The sequence below is a fragment of the Nerophis ophidion genome, linkage group LG05, assembly GCF_033978795.1.
Source record: "Nerophis ophidion isolate RoL-2023_Sa linkage group LG05, RoL_Noph_v1.0, whole genome shotgun sequence".
NCBI lineage: Eukaryota > Metazoa > Chordata > Actinopteri > Syngnathiformes > Syngnathidae > Nerophis > Nerophis ophidion.
Window position 1 is genome coordinate 14,242,378 of NC_084615.1, and position 22,781 is coordinate 14,265,158.

The window sequence follows — 22,781 nt, forward strand, 5'->3', positions numbered from 1 at the left end:
CAGGTTTGACTCTCGTTTATTTTGCAATATAGCTTTCGCTTGCCAGGTTGAATCGCTTTTCAGCTGCTCCTCTCCACTGCTCGCTCACGGTCCGCTTTTCAGCCGCCGTCGTCGTCGTTCTTGTCTGCTCTTTGCTTTCACTGCTGCCGCTCTTTATCTGTTGTTGGAGGCTCTCCAACTCCTTCTGCCCCGATCTCTCCTCCTTCTCCCCTTTTATGCAGCGTAAGGAGAAATGTTAATCGTGTGCCGGTGCGCGATCCACGCACCTGAATTAGATTGCGGCGTCGTTTCCTGCACGCCCCGCCTCTCCGCTCAGCCGCATTCTCCGCCCTCTTGCCGCCAACTTGGGCAGGGCTCCAGCGTGCCCTGCTCCGCTGCTCGTTTGCCGGCTGCGCCTCTCCACATAACTGCATGTCATTAATTTATTGTAGTAAATCCCAAGAAGACATGCACTCTTTAGATACAAACCCCAAAAGCAGTGGAATTGTCACGTTGTGTAAATGGTAAATAAAAAGCGATTACAATGATTTACAAATCCTTTTTTAACTTATATTCAATTGAATAAACTGCAAAGACAAGATATTTCATGTTCACACTGAGAAACTTATTTTTTTGGGGGCAAATAATCATGAACTTAGAATTTAAAGGCCTACTGAAATGAGATGTTCTTATTTAAACATGGATAGTAGGTCCATTCTATGTGTTATATTTGATCATTTCGCAATATTGCCATATTTTTGCAGAAAGGATTTAGTAGAGAACATCCACGATAAAGTTCGCAACATTGTTTACAATCATGGCCACCACCAGCGAGAGCGATTCGGACCGAGAAAGCGACTATTTCCCCATTATTTGGAGCGAGGATGAAAAATAAGTGGACGAGGAAAGTGAGAGTGAAGGACTAGAAGAAAAAAAAAGAGAGGGCAGTGGAAGCGAATCAGATGTTATTAGACACATTTACTAGGATAATTTTGGAAAATCCCTTAACTGCGTATTGTGTTACTAGTGTTTTAGTGAGATTATATAGTCGAACCTAAAAGTCGCAGGGGTGTGACCACGGGTGTGGTGACCGCCAGTGTCTCCGTGGGAGGCCACGGAGGAGGCAAGAGAGTCGCAGCTGCCTCTTTGACAGGTGCAGGGGGAACGACACAAGCTCCGCTCGTGTCTACGGTAAGAGCCGACTTATTACCACAATTTTCTCACGGAAACTTGCTGGTTGACATGTGGTAGGGAACCATGTTTGCTTGACCGCTCTGTTCCGTATTAAAGCTTCACCGTCATCTTTAGGGAATGTAAACAAAGAAACACCGGCTGTGTTTGGGTTGCTACAGCCGGCCGCAATACACCGCTTTCCGCCAACTGCTTTCTTCTTTGACGTCTCCATTATTAATTAAACAAATAGCAAAAGATTCAGCAACACAGATGTCCAGAATACTGTGAAATTATGCGATTAAAGCAGACAATTTTTAGCCGTGATCTGTACTGGAAGAAAATGTCCGCTACAACTGGTGACGCCACGCGCACGCGTCATCATTCCGCGACGTTTTCAACAGTATACTTCGTGGGAAATTTAAAACTGAAATTTAGTAAACTAAAAAGGCCGTATTGGCATGTGTTGCAATGTTAATATTTCATCATTGATATATAAACTATCAGACTGCGTGGTCGCTAGTAGTGGCTTTCAGTAGGCCTTTAAACAATAAAAAAAATAACGGTTTGAATTGGTCCAGGTTATCGGGGACTGTTATTACTGACGAACAGGTGTCGCGGTGTGACTGCAGCCAGGCACGTAAGAAAACCCTCGTCTCCATGGCAACGTCTCTGTCGCTTTTCACTCATTTGCCGCTTTTCCACTAACGCGGGGTAGCCAACCCAGAATGTTGAAAGAGCCATTTTGGTAGCGGGTGGTGTATATCGTAGCGTGTATATTGTAACTTTTGAAATATCAATCAATCAATCAATCAATGTTTATTCATATAGCCCTAAATCACAAGTGTCTCAAAGGGCTGCACAATCCACAACGACATCCGCGGTTCAGCGGAAGGGAAAACTCACATCCAGTGGGATGTCGGTGACAGTGTAAATGATGACTATGAGAAACCTTGGAGAGGACCGCATATGTGGGCATACATGGCCCCATTCATTCTTTCCTTAAAGGGGAACATTATCACAATTTCAGAAGGGTTAAAACCAATAAGAATCAGTTCCCAGTGGCTTATTTTATTTTTTGAAGTTTTTTTCAAAATTTTACCCGTCCCGGAATATCCCTAAAAAAAGCTTTAAAGTGCTTGATTTTCGCTATGTGCGAAGCCACTGTCCATTTTCCTGTGATGTCATCCAGTGCTGCCAATACAAACAACATGGCGGTTACCACAGCAAGATATAGCGACATTAGCTCGGATTCAGACTTGGATTTCAGCGGCTTAAGCGATTCAACAGATTACGCATGTATTGAAACGGATGGTCGGAGTGTGGAGGCAGATAGCGAAAACGAAATTGAAGAAGAAACTGAAGCTATTGAGCTAATAGCTATTGACGCTATTCAGCCATGTCTGCGTTAGCATCGCCGGTAAAATGTGCAGACCAAACGATCAGGACTTTCGCATTGACACTGGAGCAACTTAAATCCGTCGATTGGTAAGTGTTTGTTTGGCATTAAATGTGGGAGGAAGGAAACGCTGGATGTAAATATAGTTTCAAATGTACATAAAGCTAGCGTAAATAGCATGTTAGCATTGATTAGCTGGCAGTCATGCCATGACCAAATATGTCTGATTAGCACATAAGTCAATAACATCAACAAAACTCACCTTTGTGATTTCGTTGACTTTATCCTTGGGAATGCATCTGCTTTGAGTGTCACAGACTATCCAGTCATTCTTGCCATCTCTGTGCCATCTCTGTCTTAGCATCGCCGGTAAAAACCAAACGAGGGACTTTCGCATCTCTTGACACTGGAGCAACTTAAATTCGTCGATTGGTATGTGTTTGTTTCGCATTAAATATGGGTGGAGGGAAAGGCTGGATGCAAATATAGCTAAAAATGAGGAATAATGATGCAATATGTAGATACAGCCAGCCTAAATAGCACGTTAGCATCGATTAGCATGCCGTGCTAATCGATGCACATTCTACGTAAATCAACTTGAATCCGTCCCTGATCGCGTTGTTACACCCTCCGACAACACACCGACGAGGCATAATGTCTCCAAGGTACGGAAAACAGTCGAAAAAATGGAAATTAACAGAGCTGATTTGACTTGTTTGTGTGATGTGGTGGAGAAAAATGGCGTTGACGACCTAAGGTGACGTCACGTTCTGATGTCATTGCTCTGAGAGCGATAAACAGAAATGTGTTTAATTCGCCAAAATTCACCCATTTAGAGTTCGGAAATCGGTTAAAAATACATATCAATCAATCAATGTTCATTTATATAGCCCTAAATCACTAGTGTCTCAAAGGGCTGCACAAACCACAACCCACACCACTATGACATCCTCGGTAGGCCCACATAAGGGCAAGGAAAACTCACACCCAGTGGGACGTCGGTGAGAATGATGACCCAGTGGTCTTTTTTCTGCAACATCAAGGTATATATTGACGCTTGCATAGGTCTGGTGATAATGTTCCCCCTTAACACGGATCAATCGTCCTGTCCCCTTAGCAGAAAAACAGCCCCAAAGCATGATGTTTCCACCCCCATGCTTCACAGTAGGTGTGGTGTTCTTGGGATGCAACTCAGTATTCTTCTTCCTCCAAACACGAGGAGTTGAGTTTATACCAAAATGTATACATGGATGATACAGCAGAGGATTGGGAGAATGTGTGGTCAGATGAAACCAAAATAGAACTTTTTGTTTCGACTCTTTAAAATTCAAAATTCAACCGAAAAAAAGAAGAGAAAAACTAGCTAATTTGAATCTTTTAGAAAAAATTAAAAAACATATTTATGGAACATCATTAGTAATTTCTCCTGATTAAGATTAATTTTAGAATTTTGATGACATGTTTTAAATAGGTTAAAATCCAATCTGCACCTTTTTTTTAGAATATATAACAAATTGGGCCAAGCTATATTTCTAACAAAGACAAATCATTATTTCTTCTCGATTTTCCAGAAACCAAATGTTTAAAAGAAATTCAAAAGACTTTGAAATAAGATTTAAATTTGATTCTACAGATTTTCTAGATTTGCCAGAATAATTTTTGGGAATTTTAGTCATAATAAGTTTGAAGAAATATTTCACAAATATTCTTCGGCAAAAAAACAGAAGCTAAAATAAATAATTAAAATAAAATGTATTTATTATTCTTTACAATAAAAAATAAAAAAAAATACTTGAACATTGATTTAAATTGTCAGGAAAGAAGAGGAAGGAATTTAAAAGGTAAAAAGGTATATGTGTTTAAAAATCCTAAAATCATTTTTAAGGTTGTATTTTTTCTCTAAAATTGCCTTTCTGAAAGTTATAAGAAGCAAAGTAAAAAAAATTATGAATTAATTTAAATAAGTGAAGACCAAGTCTTTAAAACATTTTCTTGGATTTTCAAATTCTATTTGAGTTTTGTCTCTCTTGAAATTAAAAATGTCCAGCAGAGCAAGACCAGCTTGCTAGTAAATAAATACAATTTAAATTTTAATAGAGGCAGCTCACTGGTAAGTGCTGCTATTTGAGCTATTTTTAGAACAGCCCAGCGGGCGACTCATCTGGTCCTTACGGGCTACCTGGTGCCCGCGGGCACCGCCTTGGTGACCCCTGACTTAACCTAATGTAGCTGAATTTTTTTTTGTTAATCTGAATAACATTTTGGAAGTTATTCGATTTTTTATCGATGAACGTTTTTGTGTGTAAAGATCGGACAAAACTTTGTTCAGACTTTGCAGCCCGACAATAAAAAGAGTGTAAATACCACCAATTAAACCGTCATATACATGTTAACTTTTATTGCTGGGATTGAAGGTTTCGACAGTGCAGAAAGACAAAGAGGGGGTGAATGAAGGAGAACAGGATGAGCAGCGTCAGAGCGATGTTCACCTGCAGTCACATGGGGGATTTGTCAGCCATTTGTCATCTGCTCTGTGATGAAGCCTCAGCCCTCCTTGGTCCGTGAGGACGATACTCACATATAAGGGATCTCCTTCCAGGACGGACTCCACTAAAGCGAAGCAGGCGTACTGCAGTAAGGAGAAGATGGCTCCCAGACACATTTCGAGTCCGTACAACTTGCCGAAGTGACAAGGTGGGAAACTACACACGCGAGAGAAGAGCACAAAGGTGAGGGTACTTCAGTGCGGGAGACAAAAGGGTATGGACATGTTCTCACACTATGGTAGTGACCTAAGTTATCAGTAGTACATGATTTATTACCAATGTCCTTCACCAAGAAGTTGTGGACCTCCATGCTTTGCCAAGTTTTCATCTGTTTTGTGGTATAAACCAGTGTTTTTTCAACCACTTTGCCGTGGCACACTAGTATGAAATGATGCAACTTCACCTAATTCAAGGGTGTCCAAAGTGCGGCCCGCAGGTCATTTTTTTAACGGCCCCACGGCACATTTTGAATATACTATGGAAAAAAATTTAAAAACATAAAGAGTGGTATAAAAGAGCAAACAGGTGAAATGTAACTGTGGAGAGGTGGAGCCGACGGGGCGGGACACGCTTTAGCCCGGCTCAAGATGGCGGCCAGGAGGCGGAGAATGCGGCGGAGCGGAGAGGCGGGGCTTGCTGGGAGCGACACCACCACAATCAAGATCAGGTGCGTGACACACACACACACCGGTTCACAATCTGCCTATCTCCTCGCAACATTTAAGAGGGGAGAAGGAGGAAAGAGAAAGAGCGAGAGAAAGTTGGAGTGTCCGCAGGAGAGCAGAAGCAACAAGACAACAAGATCAAAGGATGAGCCCCAGGGAAGGACGACGTCACCGGCAGCCGAAAAGCTAGCCGAGACAAGCAGCGGAGGAGGAGGTGCTGAAAAGCGGCCCAATCGATGCAGACACTTGCATATTTGAAAAAATAAAAGTGTAAGCGTCGATTGGGCCGCTTTTCAGCTCCTCCTCCGCTGCTCGTCTCGGTCGGCTTTTCAGCTGCCGGTGATATCGTCTTCCCCTGGGGCTCATTCTCCGATTGTTCGTGGTTTTCTTCTGCTGCAGTCCTGCGGACACTCCACCTCTTCCTCCTTCTCTTTCCTCCTTCTCCCCTCTTAAGCACTGCGGGGAGATAGGCAGATAGTGAACCGGTGTGTGTGTGTCACGCACCTGATCTTGATTGTGGCGGCGTCGCTCCCAGGAAGCCCCGCCTCTCCGCTCCGCTGCATTCTCCGCCTCCTGGCCGCCATCTTGATTCGGGCCAATGTGTGTCCCGCCCTGCTGTCGGCTCCGCCTCTCCACAGTAACAAGAACATGTTGCAATGTTTACTCTAATAACACAAAGCTGCCAGGCAGGCTGTTTTTTTCTATATAAAAAAAAAAATTGTGAATCAAAATCAATTATGAATTATTAACCAATTCAAGGCTCCAATTACGTCACATTAAATATTCCACTTTGAGATATTTTTGGGGGGAAATGTTGCATATTTTGTGTTTGCCATATAAAAAACTGAGCTGTTTTTTTTTTTTTTAAAGAATGGCCTAAAACGAACAAACAAAATACATAAACAAAAAAAATATATATTATTGCCGGATAGATCTGAAGTTGATCTTGAGACCATTGTGTTAAAAGTAAACAGTAAAAAAAAAAAAGTTTATTTTTTAACACTTTTAATGAGTTTTGACAGGCTTTCCACTGACAGTTTGTGTGTGTTTTAGTTTTTCCTCTGTGTGGGTTTAGTATTTCCTGTCTTTAGTTCCTGTCAAGCGCTCTTATTTTGTCTGTTTCCTGTTTTTTCCCCTGTGCGCTGTTTTTCCCTCAGCTGCGGCTGATTGGCACCTGGCCACACCTGGTGTCAAACAGCCCGTTCCTATTTGTACCTGCTTTGTTCCTCCAGTCAGTGCTGAATTATTGATTTGTCGATGTCACTTCTTGTCGCTCTTGTCATGTATTATCGCTCCTGTCGTGTCGTACCTTGTCGTGTCTTTGCAGTGTAGCGGTAAGCTATGTCGTTTGATGTTTGTAGCTTACTGTTTTTTGTTCCCTGCTTCCAGTTTGTTCTTTCATTTTACAAGTACGAGTTCTGTTTCCTGCTAGATGCCTGCTAGCTTCCACGCTAGACCCTTTTTGTTTTTGCTAGCTTCCATGTTAAGCTCCTTTTATTTTCTAGCTCCCATGCTAGCTCCCTTAGTTTGTTATCTGCCCACGTGCACACTTTTTGTTTGAACCCTTTGTTTGTTTTTGTCTTAGTATTTTAAATTAAATCATGTTTTCCTGCAAAATGCCTCCCTCCTTCTCTGCATCTTGGGGTTCGTCACAAACTAACCCTGACAGTTTTGTTTTTAAGTGTCATTGCACAAAAAATAATAGTGAATTAAAATCAATGGTGTTATGAGTCGTTGGCCTTTTTCCGGCTCCAATTATTATATAATCTCAAACATTCTACTTAAAAATTTTATTGGGTGAAAATATTGCATATTTTGTGTTTTTTTTCAATTAAAAAAAACATGGCTTTCTTTGACAAAAAGAGTATACAACTTAAATCTTTAAAAACGTCATATTGACAGATAGAGCTAATGTTGATCTAGAGATTTAAAACTTGAATAATAATAAAAATAATAATAAAAATACTGAATAATGACACATTTTTTACATTTTATTTTTACCAAAACACTTTGGGATCAAGCCTGAGTGGAGGCCTAAATGAATGTTTTTTATACATATATTGTATTGTTTTTTTTAAATAAATTGCCCCAGCTTGCTTTGATTATTCAGTGTGCGGCCCTCAGTGGAAAAAGTTTGGACACCCCTGACCTAATTGGTCCAAAAAAATATTTTTTGCAAATCAACAATTATGATCTGCAAATAATGTGCCGTTGTCTAGTGCCTGGACTGTATAGCAGGGGTCCCCAACCACCGGTCCGTGAAGCATTTGCTACCGGGCCGGAGAGAAACATGAAATCATTTATGAAGCACTGCATTTTGTCCAGGGGTTGTCAAACTTGTTTTCATTGAGGGCCACACCGCAGTCATGGCTTGCCACTGGAGGGCCGCTTGTAACAGTAAATAATGTATGAATTTGCCGATGAATTTCATTATTTTACTTTTTTTTTTACATATAGAGTAAAACAAATCTGTGGATTTTACCACAGTTTTTTTTTACAGAAAAAAAAAACTTTCCAGACTTTTACTGTAAAATATATGGTGTTATTTTATTATTATTATTTTTACAATAAAAATACAGTACGGCTATTTAATTTAATTTTGGCAACTCGGCTGCCAGTTTGTTTTTGTTTTTACCATTATAAAATGTGGATTAAAAAAAAAAAAGATAGCTCAGTCGACGGAATTTACTGTTAAAAAAACAAACATTGGTCATTTTATTTTCAACTTATAGTAATATGCTGTAAAAAAAAAAAACTCCCTAAATTTTACAGTAAGACCTATTGGTCATTTTTATAGTGTACAATTTGATGGATAACTTGCTTCGAAACCATAAGTTAAGCTACTCAGTGGCCTAGTGGTTAGACTGTCCGCCCTGAGATGGGTAGGTTGGGAGTTCAAACACCAGCCGAGTCATACCAAAGACTATAAAAATGGGACCGATTACCTCCCTGCTTGGCACTGTCAGGACTTTGACTTGGATTAGTTTTGCTTCTTCGACGCAGAGGGAATTTGGAACGAGCCAGGCGTGAATGTGAGTACATGTTTAATTTATTTACACACTAAATACAAAAAGGCAAACAAATGGCGCGCTCGAGGGTGGAAAACTTGGCTATGAAACAAAAAAATAGAACCGAGGCTATAAGTATAAACTAGAAGCCAAAACACTTGCTCGATGGCATGAATAATAATGAACTATAAACAAAAACAGCACGATAGCATGGCTATGAACAACTAAAACAAAACACTTACTGTCACCAAAAACAAGGGGCATGAACAGCAAGGTGTGTAGCAGGTGATCGAGGGCATGAAGGATGTGCAGCATGGGTAGGCAAGTAGGTAGCATGTAGCAAGTAAAGTTCCCAGGACGAGGACAGGGACAGAATGGCTTAAATAATGACTATGATGATTAGTGACAGGTGTGAGGCTGAGGACAGGGGCGTGACGTGGAGACCAGGTGGAAACTAATAAGTATCTATGGAAACAAACAAAACCAGGAAGTGCAAAACGGGAAACAAGGGTCCAAAAACAAAACATAAACATGATCAAACATACATCTGATTACCAGGCATGACAGGGACTCAGCATCAAGGGTTGGAATTGGGGGTTAAATCACCAAAAATGATTCCCGGGCGCGGCACCGCTGCTGCCCACTGCTCCCCTCACCTCCCAGGGGGTGAACAAGGGGATGGGTCAAATGCAGAGAACAAATTTCGCCCCATCTAGTGTGTGTGTGACAATCATTGGTACTTAAGCAGATATTTAAGTATTTATTTGGATTTTGACCAACAAAGTTAGATAATGATGTCATGAGGGCAGTTCTCCTTCTTATCCCTCTTGTTTTCCTACCCCCCTCCCCTCTTGTGTCTGTAAGTCTCCTACCCTGTCGTTAGTTCCAGGTGTGCTGCCAGTCATCCGAGCCCACTTGTTGCTAATCAACCACCAGACGTAAACCCTAGAGCTCCACTCAGCCGGTGACAGTTCGTCCGTTGCCAACGGTAGAATCTAGCCCTGAGCTCACTAACTTCTGACCTTTGCCCTGAACCTTTTGTAATTCCTGTTTTTTGTATTTCTTCCGAGGGAGGTCAGACTTTTGACCCGGTTTTCTGCTTGCATCACACAAATGTTCGGCCCTCCAGAGCCACATACCACACCGTGATTGGTAGATTCCTTCAGCTTTGCACGCGGCGCTGTCAAGGGCCATTCATACAAAACTTGCGGGCCGCGCTAATATTAAACTTTCATATTAAGGTTGGGGCCGCAAAATAACGTCTCGCGTGTCTGAGACCCCTGCTCTAATACCTTTAGTAAGAAAATAAGAAAGTAAAGAAAAAAAAAAGGTATTTCATGGAGTCACAGTGCGGGTTCCGCTCGGAAAGATCAACCATTGACATGGTCTTCACCATCAGGCAACTGCAAGAGAAGTGCAGAGAGCAGCACAAGCCCCTCTTTCTGGCCTTCATTGACCTGACCAAAGCGTTCGACCTTGTCGGCAGGGATGGGCTCTTCACAGTCCTAGCGAAGATTGGCTGGCCACTGAGACTCCTGAGCTTGATCAAGTGGTTCCATGACGGCATGCAGGTGGCACTGTGCTGAAAGAAGTTGAAGACTTCAAATACCTGGGCGCATGGGTCAACTCAACTGAGCCAGTTCTAAAAGTGAGGAAGGCACTTGCATGGAGGGCCCTGAACGGCATGACCAGTGTATGGAACTCCAACCTCCCCCGCCAAATCAAACTCAGCTTCTTCTACGCGACAGTTGAGTCCGTTCTCCTCTATGGCGAGGTCTCTGGATGGTTGCTACACCAGGATGCTGCGTGCAGTCCATAACGTCAACAAGAGTGGGCACGTAACCAACAGAGTCCTCTACAAGGGAATACCGAGGGTGAGCGAGAAGATTGCTGTAAGGAGAATGAGGCTAGCAGGACACTGCCAAAGGCATCAGGAGCTGCCAGCCAGCAAATTGGTGCTTTGGTAACCAACACATGGGCATCAGTCAAGAGGACGTCCCACACTAACATACGTGGACATACTCAAGAAGGATGCAGGAGCTCAGAGTACCAAGGAACTGGCCAAATGTATGGAGAATCGGGATGACTGAAAGCAATGATGGAAGGCTCGTCTGAGGACGACCTAGAGAGATGAAAGGCACAGACCAATATGACGGCTCAACATCAGATGCCTTCGACATCCGCGGTGGCGTTAAACAGGGCTGTGTCCTCGCTCCCACTCTCTTCGGCATCTTCTTTGCCGTTCTGCTGAAGCACGGCTTCGGATCATCGACCGAAGGTGTTTACCTACACACCCGGTCGGACGGCGGACTGTTCAACCTGGCTCGCCTAAAAGCAAAGAGCAAGGTCTGGGAGTTAACCATCAGAGACATGCTGTTTGCAGATGACGCTGCTCTGGCCACCCACACAGAAGAAGAGCTACAGAGCCTGATGGACCGCTTTGCAAAGGCATGCGACAAGTTCAGCCTAACTATCAGTCTGAAGAAGACAAATGGGATGGCCCAACATGTTGAACCACCCTGTATCAGCATCAACGACTATCAACTACAGGTTGTCAGCCAGTTCACAAACCTTGGCTCCACCATCACTGTCAACCTTTCACTGGAAGCAGAGATCAACAAGAGGATCCACAACCTTGGCCAGGTGTTCGCAAAGAGTGTGGAACAACAGCATGCTGACAATAAACACCAAGATCGCTGTGTATCGTGCCTGCGTGCTAAGTACTCTCTTGTCCATCTATCCATCCATCCATCTTCTTCCGCTTATCCGAGATCAGGTCGCGGGGGAACCAGCCTGAGCAGGGAAGCCCAGACTTTCCTCTCCCCAGCCACTTTGTCCAGCACTTCCCGGGGGATCCCGAGGCATTCCCAGGCCAGCCGGGAGACATAGTCTTCCCCGTGGCCTCCTACCAGTCGGATGTGCCCTAAACCCCTCCCTAGGGAGGCGTTCGGGTGGCATCCTGACCAGATGCCCGAACCACCTCATCTGGCTTCTCTCGATGCGGAGGATCAGCGGCTTTACTTTGAGCTCCTCCCGGATGGCAGAGCTTCTCACCCTATCTCTGAGAGCGAGCCCCGCCACCCGGCGGAGGAAACCCATTTCGGCCGCTTGTACCTGTGATCTTGTCCTTTCGGTCATGACCCAAAGCTCAGCACTATAGGTAAGGATGGGAACGTAGATTGACCAGTAAATTGAGAGCTTTGTCTTCCGGCTCATCTCTTTCTTCACCACAACAGATCGATACAGGGTCCGCATTACTGAAGACACCGCACCGATCCGCCTGTCGATCTCACGATCCACTCTTCCCTCACTCGTGAACAAGACTCCTAGGTACTTGAACTCCTCCACTTGGGGCAGGTGCTTTTTGCAGATGATGTGGTCCTGATGGCTTCATCTGGCCGGGATCTTCAGCTCTCACTGGATCGGTTCGCAGCCGAGTGTGAAGCGACCGGAATGAGTATCAGCACCTCCAAGTCCGAGTCCATGGTTCCCGCCCGGAAAAGGCTGGAAAGCCATCTCCGGGTTGGGGAGGAGACCCTGCCCCAAGTGGAGGAGTGGAGGAGTACTCTCTTGTACGCCAGTGAATCCTGGACTCTGTACTCTTCGCAGGAGAAGAGGCTAAATGCCTTTCACATTAGCTGCCTTCGTCGCATACTCGGGATTACATGGAGTGATCGTGCGACAAACCACGAGGTCTGATGCAAGCCAAGATTCCCAGCATGGTCACTTTCCTTCGTCAGCGTCGCCTTCGATGGCTGGGCCATGTGCGTCGAATGGACGATGGCTGGATCCCCAAAGACTTCCTCCGGGCAGCCACATCTACGCTTCAAGGATGTCTGCAAGCGTGGTCTGAAAGCGCTCGACATGGACCTGAACACCTGGGAAGAGCTTGCTCAGGACAGATCCAGCTGGAGACACACCATGAACACTGGATTGAAAGCTGGCAAGGCAAAACTCCACCAGCTTGCAGATGAGAAGCGAGCTCAGAGAAAGAGCAAGCAACTACATCCTGAGGCTGATTCCACCTACAAATGCACCGAGTGCAACAGAGACTGTCTGTACAACCACAGCAGACGCTGCATGACCAACTAAAACATATCTAAGGGGCGCCAATCCATGGTCTTCCGAGACTTACGGATGCCAACAACAATATTTCCAAGCTTTTTGCGGGCCATGTAAAATGACATGGAGGGTCAGATCTGGCCCGCGGGCCTCGAGTTTGACACATGTGCACTAGAAACACCAAGGAGCTTGTTTATAAATGTACAATAAAACTCCTCAATGCACATTAATGAACATATCAATTATAAATGTGACAGATTGTAGCCAAAGGCTGATTTCCATCAGCATTTCACAGCAAAGGAACACTGGACTCTCACTATTTTGTTAGATCCACTATGGACTGGACTCTCACTATTATGTTAGATCCACTATGGACTGGACTCTCACTATTATGTTGGATCCACTATGGACTGGACTCTCACTATTATGTTAGATCCACTATGGACTGGACTCTCACACTATTATGTTAGATCCACTATGGACTGGACTCTCACTATTATGTTAGATCCACTATGGACTGGACTCTCACTATTATGTTGGATCCACTATGGACTGGACTCTCACTATTATGTTAGATCCACTATGGACTGGACTCTCACACTATTATGTTAGATCCACTATGGACTGGACTCTCACTATTATGTTAGATCCACTATGGACTGGACTCTCACTATTATGTTAGATCCAGTATGGACTGGACTCTCACACTATTATGCTAGATCCACTATGGACTGGACTCTCACACCATTATGTTAGATCCACTATGGATTGGACTCTCACTATTATGTTAGATCCAGTATGGACTGGACTCTCTCAGTATTATGGTCGATCCACTATGGACTGGATTCTCCCACTAGTATGCTAGATCCACTATTGCAATAATCTGAGAATGTTTACTCACGCCACACTGATGAAAGCCACTAAGCCGCCATACAGGAAGGCATTATTGATCACAGCCATCACGAAGGTGAAGTACTGAAGAGGTAGTACAGGGATGGTAGCACAAATGGAGAAAACCAAGGAAAACAAGGCCGTCAGGAAGAGAGACAGAACCGTGGAGCGCAAGTCCGCTTCCTCGTCACTCATCCCTACACAAGCCAGAGAAAATCATGTTAGTACCGCTCGCAAATATGGATAAGACTATTGATAATGAAATGGGGGAAAGTCCGTGGCGGTGAACTCACCTTTCACCCGGGGTTTACGTTTGTGTCTGTCCAGGATAAGACCATTCCAGGGACCACACAGCACCGCACACAGTTGTGTGAACGCAAAGGCGTCGGTGTACTTGCTGACTGCGAACGCATCGGAGCAAAGATGACACCTTAATGTTTCTCCTTGACATAGCTGACTAACATACTCATTATTTCATGGACAGCTGCAATCAAAACTTAGGATACATTTCATTAATGACAATGAGTAGTATTCAGTGTGTTATTTTCTTTTGTTAGTTTTAGGGTTGTCCCGATACCAATGTTTTGGTATTGGTAGCAAATTGTATTTCGATACTTTTCTAAATACCGGGCACCACAAAAATGGTGTCAGAATAGGACAGGACAGGTCTTTATTGTCATTGCACAAGTACAACGAAACTTTGTTTTCAGCACAAACCCGTTCAAGATGAGACAAACAAACAGAACAGGAACGCTGATGGGTCGCCACAAGGCGCCCCCGTAAAAGATGGGGAAAAAGGTAAAACTATGGACTCCTAAGGGGGCCCGGTCTGGAGTGGGAAAAAACCTCCATATACATATTACAACATACATCTCGAGATATCTAGCAACAGAGGGAAGGGAGTGCGGGGTCATGGTGGTAGGCCGCAGCTCTCAGGCACTGACCATCCCTCTATCACCCTTATGGGATTTGCGTCGAAGGCGTTGGATTGGAGGTGAAGGGGTATATATATGTGGCGAGTATATTTTTGTGGATTCATGTTTGTGTGTAAGCCTGTAGTATGTCTTTGTTCCGTGGCCTTGATGTCATGCAGTCTTTAGTCCAAAGTCAACAACAACAGGTGTTTGTGTTATGATCCGCTGCCCGGATCATACCATATTCTTGTTTTGTTCCATTTTTAAATCATATTCTGTTAATGGTTGACTTCCTTAGTGCCTGTTTGTTCTGTCACTATGGCTGCTTATTTTTTCACCTGCCACGGTTCACAGACGCACACCTGTTTTGATAAATCACCGTCCTTATTTAAACCTGCCTTTTCTGTTCATTCCTTCTGGCTTCGTAAGTTTGTGTTACACGCAATTTGTGTTCGCGCAACTGTGACGACCTTTATCCTCGTCTCGGTAATCCCTTTCCTGTCCCTCTGGCTCTCTCGCTAGTAGTTTTGTTTTGCCTGTTGGGCTTATACAATTTTTTTATGTTATTTCCCTAGCTCCCATGCTAGCGCTTATGTTTTTTCTCTAGCTCCCATGTTAGTTTTGTTTGTTTGCCTTTTCTGCCTGGTACCAGTGTTTCTGTTCTTAGTCTGTTTTTAGATTAAATAAACCATTATTTCTTACCTTCACGCTGTGTCCAAGCCCGATCTGCATCAAGGAAGAACGAACCGCATCACGATGCCCCGAAGACGTTACAGTGTGTCCACGAGAGACGAGAAGGGTGTTTCGGGAAAGTCTCCAAGCCAGGGAAACAATCCAAGTTAGAATGTTTTGTATACGAGTGAAAATAAAATTTGCTTTCCACTCTAAATTGTCTATGAATGGTCCTCAAAATCCTGCGGGGCAGACTTTCCGATGTGATCCAAAATCACAAGTGTCCACAGTTCTTCCCGTATCCACCCAATCATTTGAGGCAGCTTTGAGTTACTTTGAAAACTGCCAGCAACTTCCAATTTGTGGACAAACCAAAGCAAGGCTTACTCCAATCCGCAGATGTCTTGTTGTCATAATTCCGAATAGGTAAATATATTCACGTCCTCGACTGAAAAGGCTCGCCAGGCACGCGGCCCTCCTTCTTCTCCCAAGAGTCCGTGGTGTGTCCGTCACGACAAGCTGGTTCCCCCACACCCAAGATCTTGTTAATTTTGTAGAGGCCAGTGAAATAGTTCCAATGTTGATTTGGAGAGCAGCGCAAAAAGAAGCAACATAAAAGTTAAAGGGGAACATTATCACCAAACCTATGTAAGCATCAATATATACCTTGATGTTGCAGAAAAAAGACCATATATTTTGTTAACCGATTTACGAACTCTAAATGGGTGAATTTTGGTGAATTAAACGCCATTCTGTTTATCGCTCTCGGAGCGATGACGTCAGAACGTGACGTCACCTAGGTAGTCAACGCCATTTTTCTCCACCACATTACACGCAGCAAGTCAAAGCAGCTCTGTTATTTTCCGTTTTTTCGACTGTTTTCCGGTACCTTGGAGACATCATGCCTCGTCGGTGTGTTGTCAGAGGGTGTAACGACGCGATCAGGGACGGATTCAAGTTGACTTACGTGGAATGTGCATTGATTAGCACGGCATGCTAATCGATGCTAACATGTTATTTAGGCTAGCTATATGTACATATTGCAGCATTATGCCTCCATTTGTAGCTATATTTGCATCCAACCTTTCTCTCCACCCACATTTAATGCCAAACAAACACTTACCGATCGACGGATTTAAGTTGTTCCAGTGTCAAGAGATGCAAACGTCCCTCGTTTGGTTTTTACCGGCGATGCTACGACAGAGATGGTACAGAGATGGCAAGAATGTCTGGATACCCTGCGACAGTCAAAGCAGATGCATTCCCAACGATTAAGTCAATGAAATCACAAATGTGAGTTTTGTTGATGTTATTGACTTATGTGCTAATCAGACATATTTGGTCGCGGCATGACTGCCAGCTAATCCATGCTATTTAGGCTAGCCGTATGTACATTTGAAACCATATTTATACATCCAGCGTTTCCTTTCACCCACATTTAATGCCAAACAAACACTTACCAATCAACGGATGTAGGTTGCTCCAGTGTCACAAGATGCAAAAGTCCCGATCGTTTGGTCTGCACATTTTACCGGCGATGCTAACGCAGACATGGCCGAATAGCGTCAATAGCTTCAGTTTCTTCTTCAATTTAATTTTTGTTATCTGCCTCCATACTCCAGCCATCCGTTTCAATAAATGCGTAATCTGTTGAATCTCTTAAGCCGCTGAAATCCGACTCTGAATCCGAGCTAATGTCGCTGTATCTTGCTGTGGTAACCGGCTTTATGTTTGTATTGGAATCACTGGATGACATCACAGGAAAATGGACAGTGGCTTCGCACATAGCGAAAATCAAGCACTTTAAAGATTTTTTTAGGGATATTCCGGGGCGGTTTAAATTTTGAAAAAAAATTCGAAAAATAAAATAAGCCACTGGGAACGGATTTTTATTGGTTTTAACCCTTCTGAAATTGTGATAATGTTCCCCTTTAATACAAGACAAGACAAAGAAGCAAGCAGGAGAGATAAGGGGAGAGGAGAGGGGAGCGTCCACCCTCCATGAGTGCCAGAAAGAAAAGAATAATTGTATAGAAGTTATCACACAACTTCTGTGAGTTCAGGTTCCCCTGCGAGAAGACAAGAGCTGTCTTTCATCATATCAAGCAAACGGCTTGTAAAACTCCACTGTGTTGCGATGGGATGCGACATGGAGGTGTCGGTTTCTTTGATCTATTCACAGCCGCAGCAAGACCTTGTCCTGACCCGAGATCTACAAAAGCGGAGAGGAAGCAGGACCTGACACAGCTCAAGGCACCCTTTTCTTTGAACTGTTTATGACCCACCTCCCCTGAGTCATGTAATGTCATGTCATCAGGAGATGGCCAAATAAAGGAGGAGCGCGTTGGGACTGCCTTCAGAGACTATACGGCGTTGCAGCTCAGACCTTTCTCCTCATGGGCGAAATTGAATCCTGTCTCTGCTTGATTTCTTTGCTTCTTGTCTTGTCTAATAGATGTCATCGGTGTTTGAACCTGACAAATGGCATTATTGGATTTATTTGAACAAAAAAAAAATCTTAGGCTACATTAAACATAAGTTTTTTATTGCAACTTTGTCCTTAAATAAAATGGTGAACATACTAGACGACTTGTCTTTTAGTAGTAAGTAACAAACAAAGACTTTACCGTTAATATCTGCTTTTTTTCTGCTTCAACATGTTCTATCTACACTTCTGTTAAAAGGTAATTAATCACTTATTCTTCTCTTCTTTGATACTTTACATTAGTTTTGGATGATACCACACATTTTGGGTATCGATCTGATACCAAGTAGTTACAGGATCATACATTGGTCATATTCAAAGTCCTCATGTGTCCAGGGACGTATTTATTGAGTTTATAAACATAATATATAATGTTGTACAATATATATAAAATATATATATCGTACAGGATTACTTTTTCTTTTTATTGGATATTAGTCATTTATTTAAATTCTTAGGTTTATCTTTATTACTTCTTGTGTCATTTATTTTTATCCCATATTTGTTCCCACTATAGCACCTTAAATTGGAGTCCTTAATCTTTTTATATGCAAATATAATGACAGCAAAGTCCATTATATTCAATTTTATTCCAATATAAATAAAATGATTTTGTGATGCTAAAAAATATCGATGTAATCTCGGTAGTATCGACTAGATACGCTCCTGTACTTGGTGTCATTACAGTGGATGTCAGGTGTAGATCCACCCATGGCGTTTGTTTACATTGTGACGCCGATGAGCTATTTATTGTATCCTCCTACGGTGTGTAGTGAAGCATGTTTAGCTATTCCTCGTCCTGCATCAGGCAAGAATGAAGGTTTTAGAATGGCCTTCCCGAAGCCCTGACTTAAACGTGTGGACAATGCTGAAGAAACAAGTCCATGCCAGAAAACCAACACATTTAACTGAACTGCACAAATATGGTCAACAGGAGCTTGTGGATGGCTACCAAAAGCGCCTTATTGCAGTGAATAAGCAAATATTAACATTGCTGTTACGGCTCAGACTCCTGCCACCGGCGCTCATCCATCTGTGTGCTCCAGTGAGAGCACCGCGGGCCACGCTCACGGGCGTTCCCTCGCTGGTGCGGGCGCACCTCCGCACAACTGCAGGAGATCTGCAATCAGCGCGCCTGCCTGGGATGAACGAGCTTCCTTCTTAAGCCCGCACAACCTACTATGCCATGCCGGAGTATAGTCTTCTGTTCCTTTGTAAACATCCTGTGTCATGCATCCAGTTTTCCTTGCCCTTATGTGGGCCTACCAAGGATGTCGTAGTGGTTTGTGCAGCCCTTTGAGACACTAGTGATTTAGGGCTATATAAGTAAACATTGATTGATTGATTGATTCCATCCCCTGAAATCGCTTTTCCCCTGTGACTTCCGTGTTTCTGTTGTGTCTGATGTTCCTGTTGTCCTCCTGCAGCACTTCCTGTGTTTTTCCTGTGATCCCCTGTTGTTCCCCTTGCCTCCCGGACTGCCCTTTTGGATTCTCCACCTTCCGCTTGGACACATTTCTCTCGACGCCTCTCGCTCGTTTGGATTACCTGCCTACCCCACGGACTTCCGTGTTCCTTCGCTCTCGTTCAACATTTACGGTAACACTCAACAGCTAATCTACACACATAGTCTTACACAGACACACTCTTGGATTGTGTCACGCTCCATTTCCTTGGTTAGTTTAATTATTATTGTTTGTTTATAATATATAGCAGGGGTCGGCAACCCAAAATGTTGAAAGAGCCATATTGGACCAAAAATACAAAAACAAATCTGTCTGGAGCCGCAAAAAAATAAAGGCCATATTACATACAGATAGTGTGTCATGAGATATAAATTGAATTATGAGGACTTAAGGGAAACTAAATGAGCTCAAATATAGCTACAAATGAGGCATGGTAATGCAATATATACTACATACAGCTCGCCCAAATGGCATGTTAGCATCGATTAGCTTACAGTCATGCAGTGACCATATATGTCTGATTAGCACTCCACACTGTCAGGCTTGCCCCTGACGGTTTGTCTATGTTTTAGTTTCTTCCTCTACATTTGTCTGTTTCCTGTGTTTAGTATTTCCTGTCTTTTAGTTCCTGTGTAGTGCTCTTATTTTGTCAGCTTCCTGTCTTGTTCCCTGAGTGCTGTGTTCCCCTTCGGCTGCGGCTGATTGGCATCTGGCCACACCTGTTGCCAATCAGCCGGCTCCTATTTGTACCTCCTTTGTCTTGTGTCAGTGGCTGGATCATTGTATTGTCTTGTCGATGTCACGTCTAGTCGCTCTTAAGATGTGTTATCACTCCTGTCGTGTCGTACCTTGTCTTTGCAGCGTAGCGGTAAGCTACATTCAGTTGATGTTTGTAGCTTACTGTTTTTTGTTCCCTGCTTCCGTTTTATTTTTCATTATACAAGTACGACTTCTGTTTACCTGTTCGCTACCCGCTAGCTTCCACGCTAAGCTCCTGTTCGTGTTTTTCTAGCTCCCAGTGCTAGCTCTCTTAGTTTGTTATTCTGCCCACGTGCGTGCTTTTTGTTTGTTCTTGTTTAGTTTAATTAAATCATGTCTTCTTATCCAATGCCTGCCTCCATCTCTACATCTTGGGGTTCGTCTACAAATAGCCCTGACACACACACAAGTCAATAACATCAACAAAACTCACCTTTGTGCATTCATGCACAACGTTATAAGTTTGGTGGACAAAATGAGACAGAAAAAGAAGTGGCATAAATCACGTCTTAGAAAGTTGGAGAAAGTTAAACATGTAAACAAACTAGGGTGAGTTCAAAGACCGCCAAAATTAGTAGGACAAAACGGCGCTCGCCAAATACTGGAATCAGTGAAGCATGTTCAAAATAAACAGTGTGCTTTATAGCAATTAGGGAGGTTTGTGTCATGTCTGTCCTCCTACAGAAACCATATTAAAACTAAAAATATGTTTTTTTTCCCCTCATCATTTCCGTTTTTCATATATTTTTGAAAAAGCTCCAGAGAGCCACTAGGGCGGCGCTAAATTCAGAGCCGCGGGTTGCCGAACCCTGATATATAGTGTCTTTACATAATAAATACTTAGAACCATACAGCCTCCTGGTGTCTGTTGCCGTCACCTCCCCTCAGTCCTTACACAACAATTGCTGAATGTATACTTTTGACCCAGCACGTTTGCTCACATTTGCAGTAGAGCCATAATAAATTCATAAAAGAACCAAACTTCATGAATGTTTTTTGTGACCAGCAAGCATGAGTTCCTGTCACTCTATCACAAAAAAATAAAGGTTCTAGAAATGATTGGAAACTAAAGACAGCCATGACATTATGTTCTTTAAAAGTGTATAAACGTTTTAACCACGACCGCCTTCCGCCCCATTGTAGCTGAGATAGGCGCCAGCGCCCCCCGCGACCCCAAAAGGGAACAAGCGGTAGAAATGGATGGATGGATGGATGTAAATATGACCAATTGTTGTTTGTGCGCCTGTGTGCCTACCGAGTGAGGAATCTCCATTAGTCAGCCTCTGCAGCGTGGGGTTGAGAGTCCCAATGAACAGATAATTTCTCAGTTGGATCACAGACAACCAAATTACAGAAAAAAGGAAGAATCTGGAGAGAACGCACTCGCGGAAGGTTTTTTCTGCAAGAGAGGAGAAGGCATACATATTTACTTAATGAACTGACGTGTCATTCAAATAGACAAATATCACATATGGTTCAAGTAAATAGCATTGTAAGTAGCCCAAAAAGTAGAATAATAAAATGATACTCTGTTTTGTTATTTTCCCGTAAAATCCTCCATCCATCCGGAAGGCGGCGTACACTCTGGACAAGTCGCCACCTTATCGCAGGGCCAACACAGATAGACCGACAACATTCACACTCATATTCACACACTAGGGCCAATTTTGTGTTTCCAATCAACCTATCCCCAGGTGCATGTCTTTGGAGGTGGGAGGGAGCCACGCAGTCACGGGGAGAACATGCAAACTTCAAACAGAAAGATCCCGAGCCCAGGATTGAATTTAGGACCTGCTTATTGTGAGACACGTGCACTAACCCCTATGCCACCGTGCTGCCCCTGTAAAATCAAACATATTATGTATCTCAGGGCATTCAATCGGCTGCAACCAGACTTTGGTTTGTCTTAAAAGACGTTCTGCCGCTCATCCGAGTAGGCTTCATCAGTTTGTGCTCATAGACTCAGATTGGTCAGATCTAGTCCAGCAGGCTACTAATAAAATTTTCAATCAATCAATCAAAAGGTGGCGCCAAAATCCCAAATATTAATACTCCAAAAACCAAGATGGTGTGCCTGGGCAAGGTCATCCTGGGGTAGTGAGAAAAACGACTGTTTTGATGCAAACAAGCAATCCTAACTGTCAAAGCCAACATTTGTTGAAGTGTAATTTTACCTCGTTAGCATTGAGGTATTGTGTGGCAGAACAATCACTGTAGATCGACGACTACCAGTCCAAAATAGTCGGAAACCCCCGCGTAAGCATTCCATTCAGTTGTAAACAAATGGTAAAAATTACATTCTGGTCACCTTCTGTGTGACCATGAATTGATTAACGTGGACCCCGACTTAAACCAGTTGAAAGACTTATTGGGGTGTTACCGTTTAGTGGTCAATTGTACAGAATATGTACTGTACTGTGCAACTCTACTAATAAAAGTTTCAATCAATCATTTAAAAAACAGAAAGTCGTTTCTAACTCCTGTTATTTGTTGGAGGCTAAATGGCAGAGTCTTGTAGGAATGGTTGTGCGGTGAATCATACCGTGTACCATTTTGTTATATGATTGTGGACTGTCATATATTTGTATTTGGTCACAGAAGCATTTAAATCATTTACCTACTCAGTGGCCTAGTGGTTAGAGTGTCGGCCCTGAGATCAGTAGGTTGGGAGTTCAAATCCCGGCCGAGTCATACCAAAGACTATAAAAAAAAATTGCCTCCCGGCTTGGCACTCAGCATCAAGGGTTGGAATTGGGGGTTGAATC

General features: G+C 43.3%; 1 protein-coding gene across 4 annotated transcripts in view; it reads right to left on the reverse strand.

Moving 5' to 3' along the window:
• LOC133552705 (equilibrative nucleobase transporter 1-like) overlaps positions 1-22,781 on the reverse strand; it is a 43,339-nt gene continuing 20,558 nt past the window's right edge. For 2 of the 4 annotated variants that reach the window (XM_061900098.1, XM_061900100.1), the window contains exons 9-13: positions 21,272-21,415; positions 14,014-14,121; positions 13,731-13,917; positions 5,038-5,250; positions 1-407 (exon numbers count right to left, since the gene is read on the reverse strand). In XM_061900098.1, the coding sequence (XP_061756082.1) occupies positions 272-407; positions 5,038-5,250; positions 13,731-13,917; positions 14,014-14,121; positions 21,272-21,415 (788 nt within the window). In that variant the 3' untranslated portion in view covers positions 1-271. Of the gene's footprint in view, positions 408-4,931; positions 5,251-13,730; positions 13,918-14,013; positions 14,122-21,271; positions 21,416-22,781 lie in introns of those variants that run through there. The other 2 variants (XM_061900101.1, XM_061900102.1) reach the window with 2 other exon arrangements.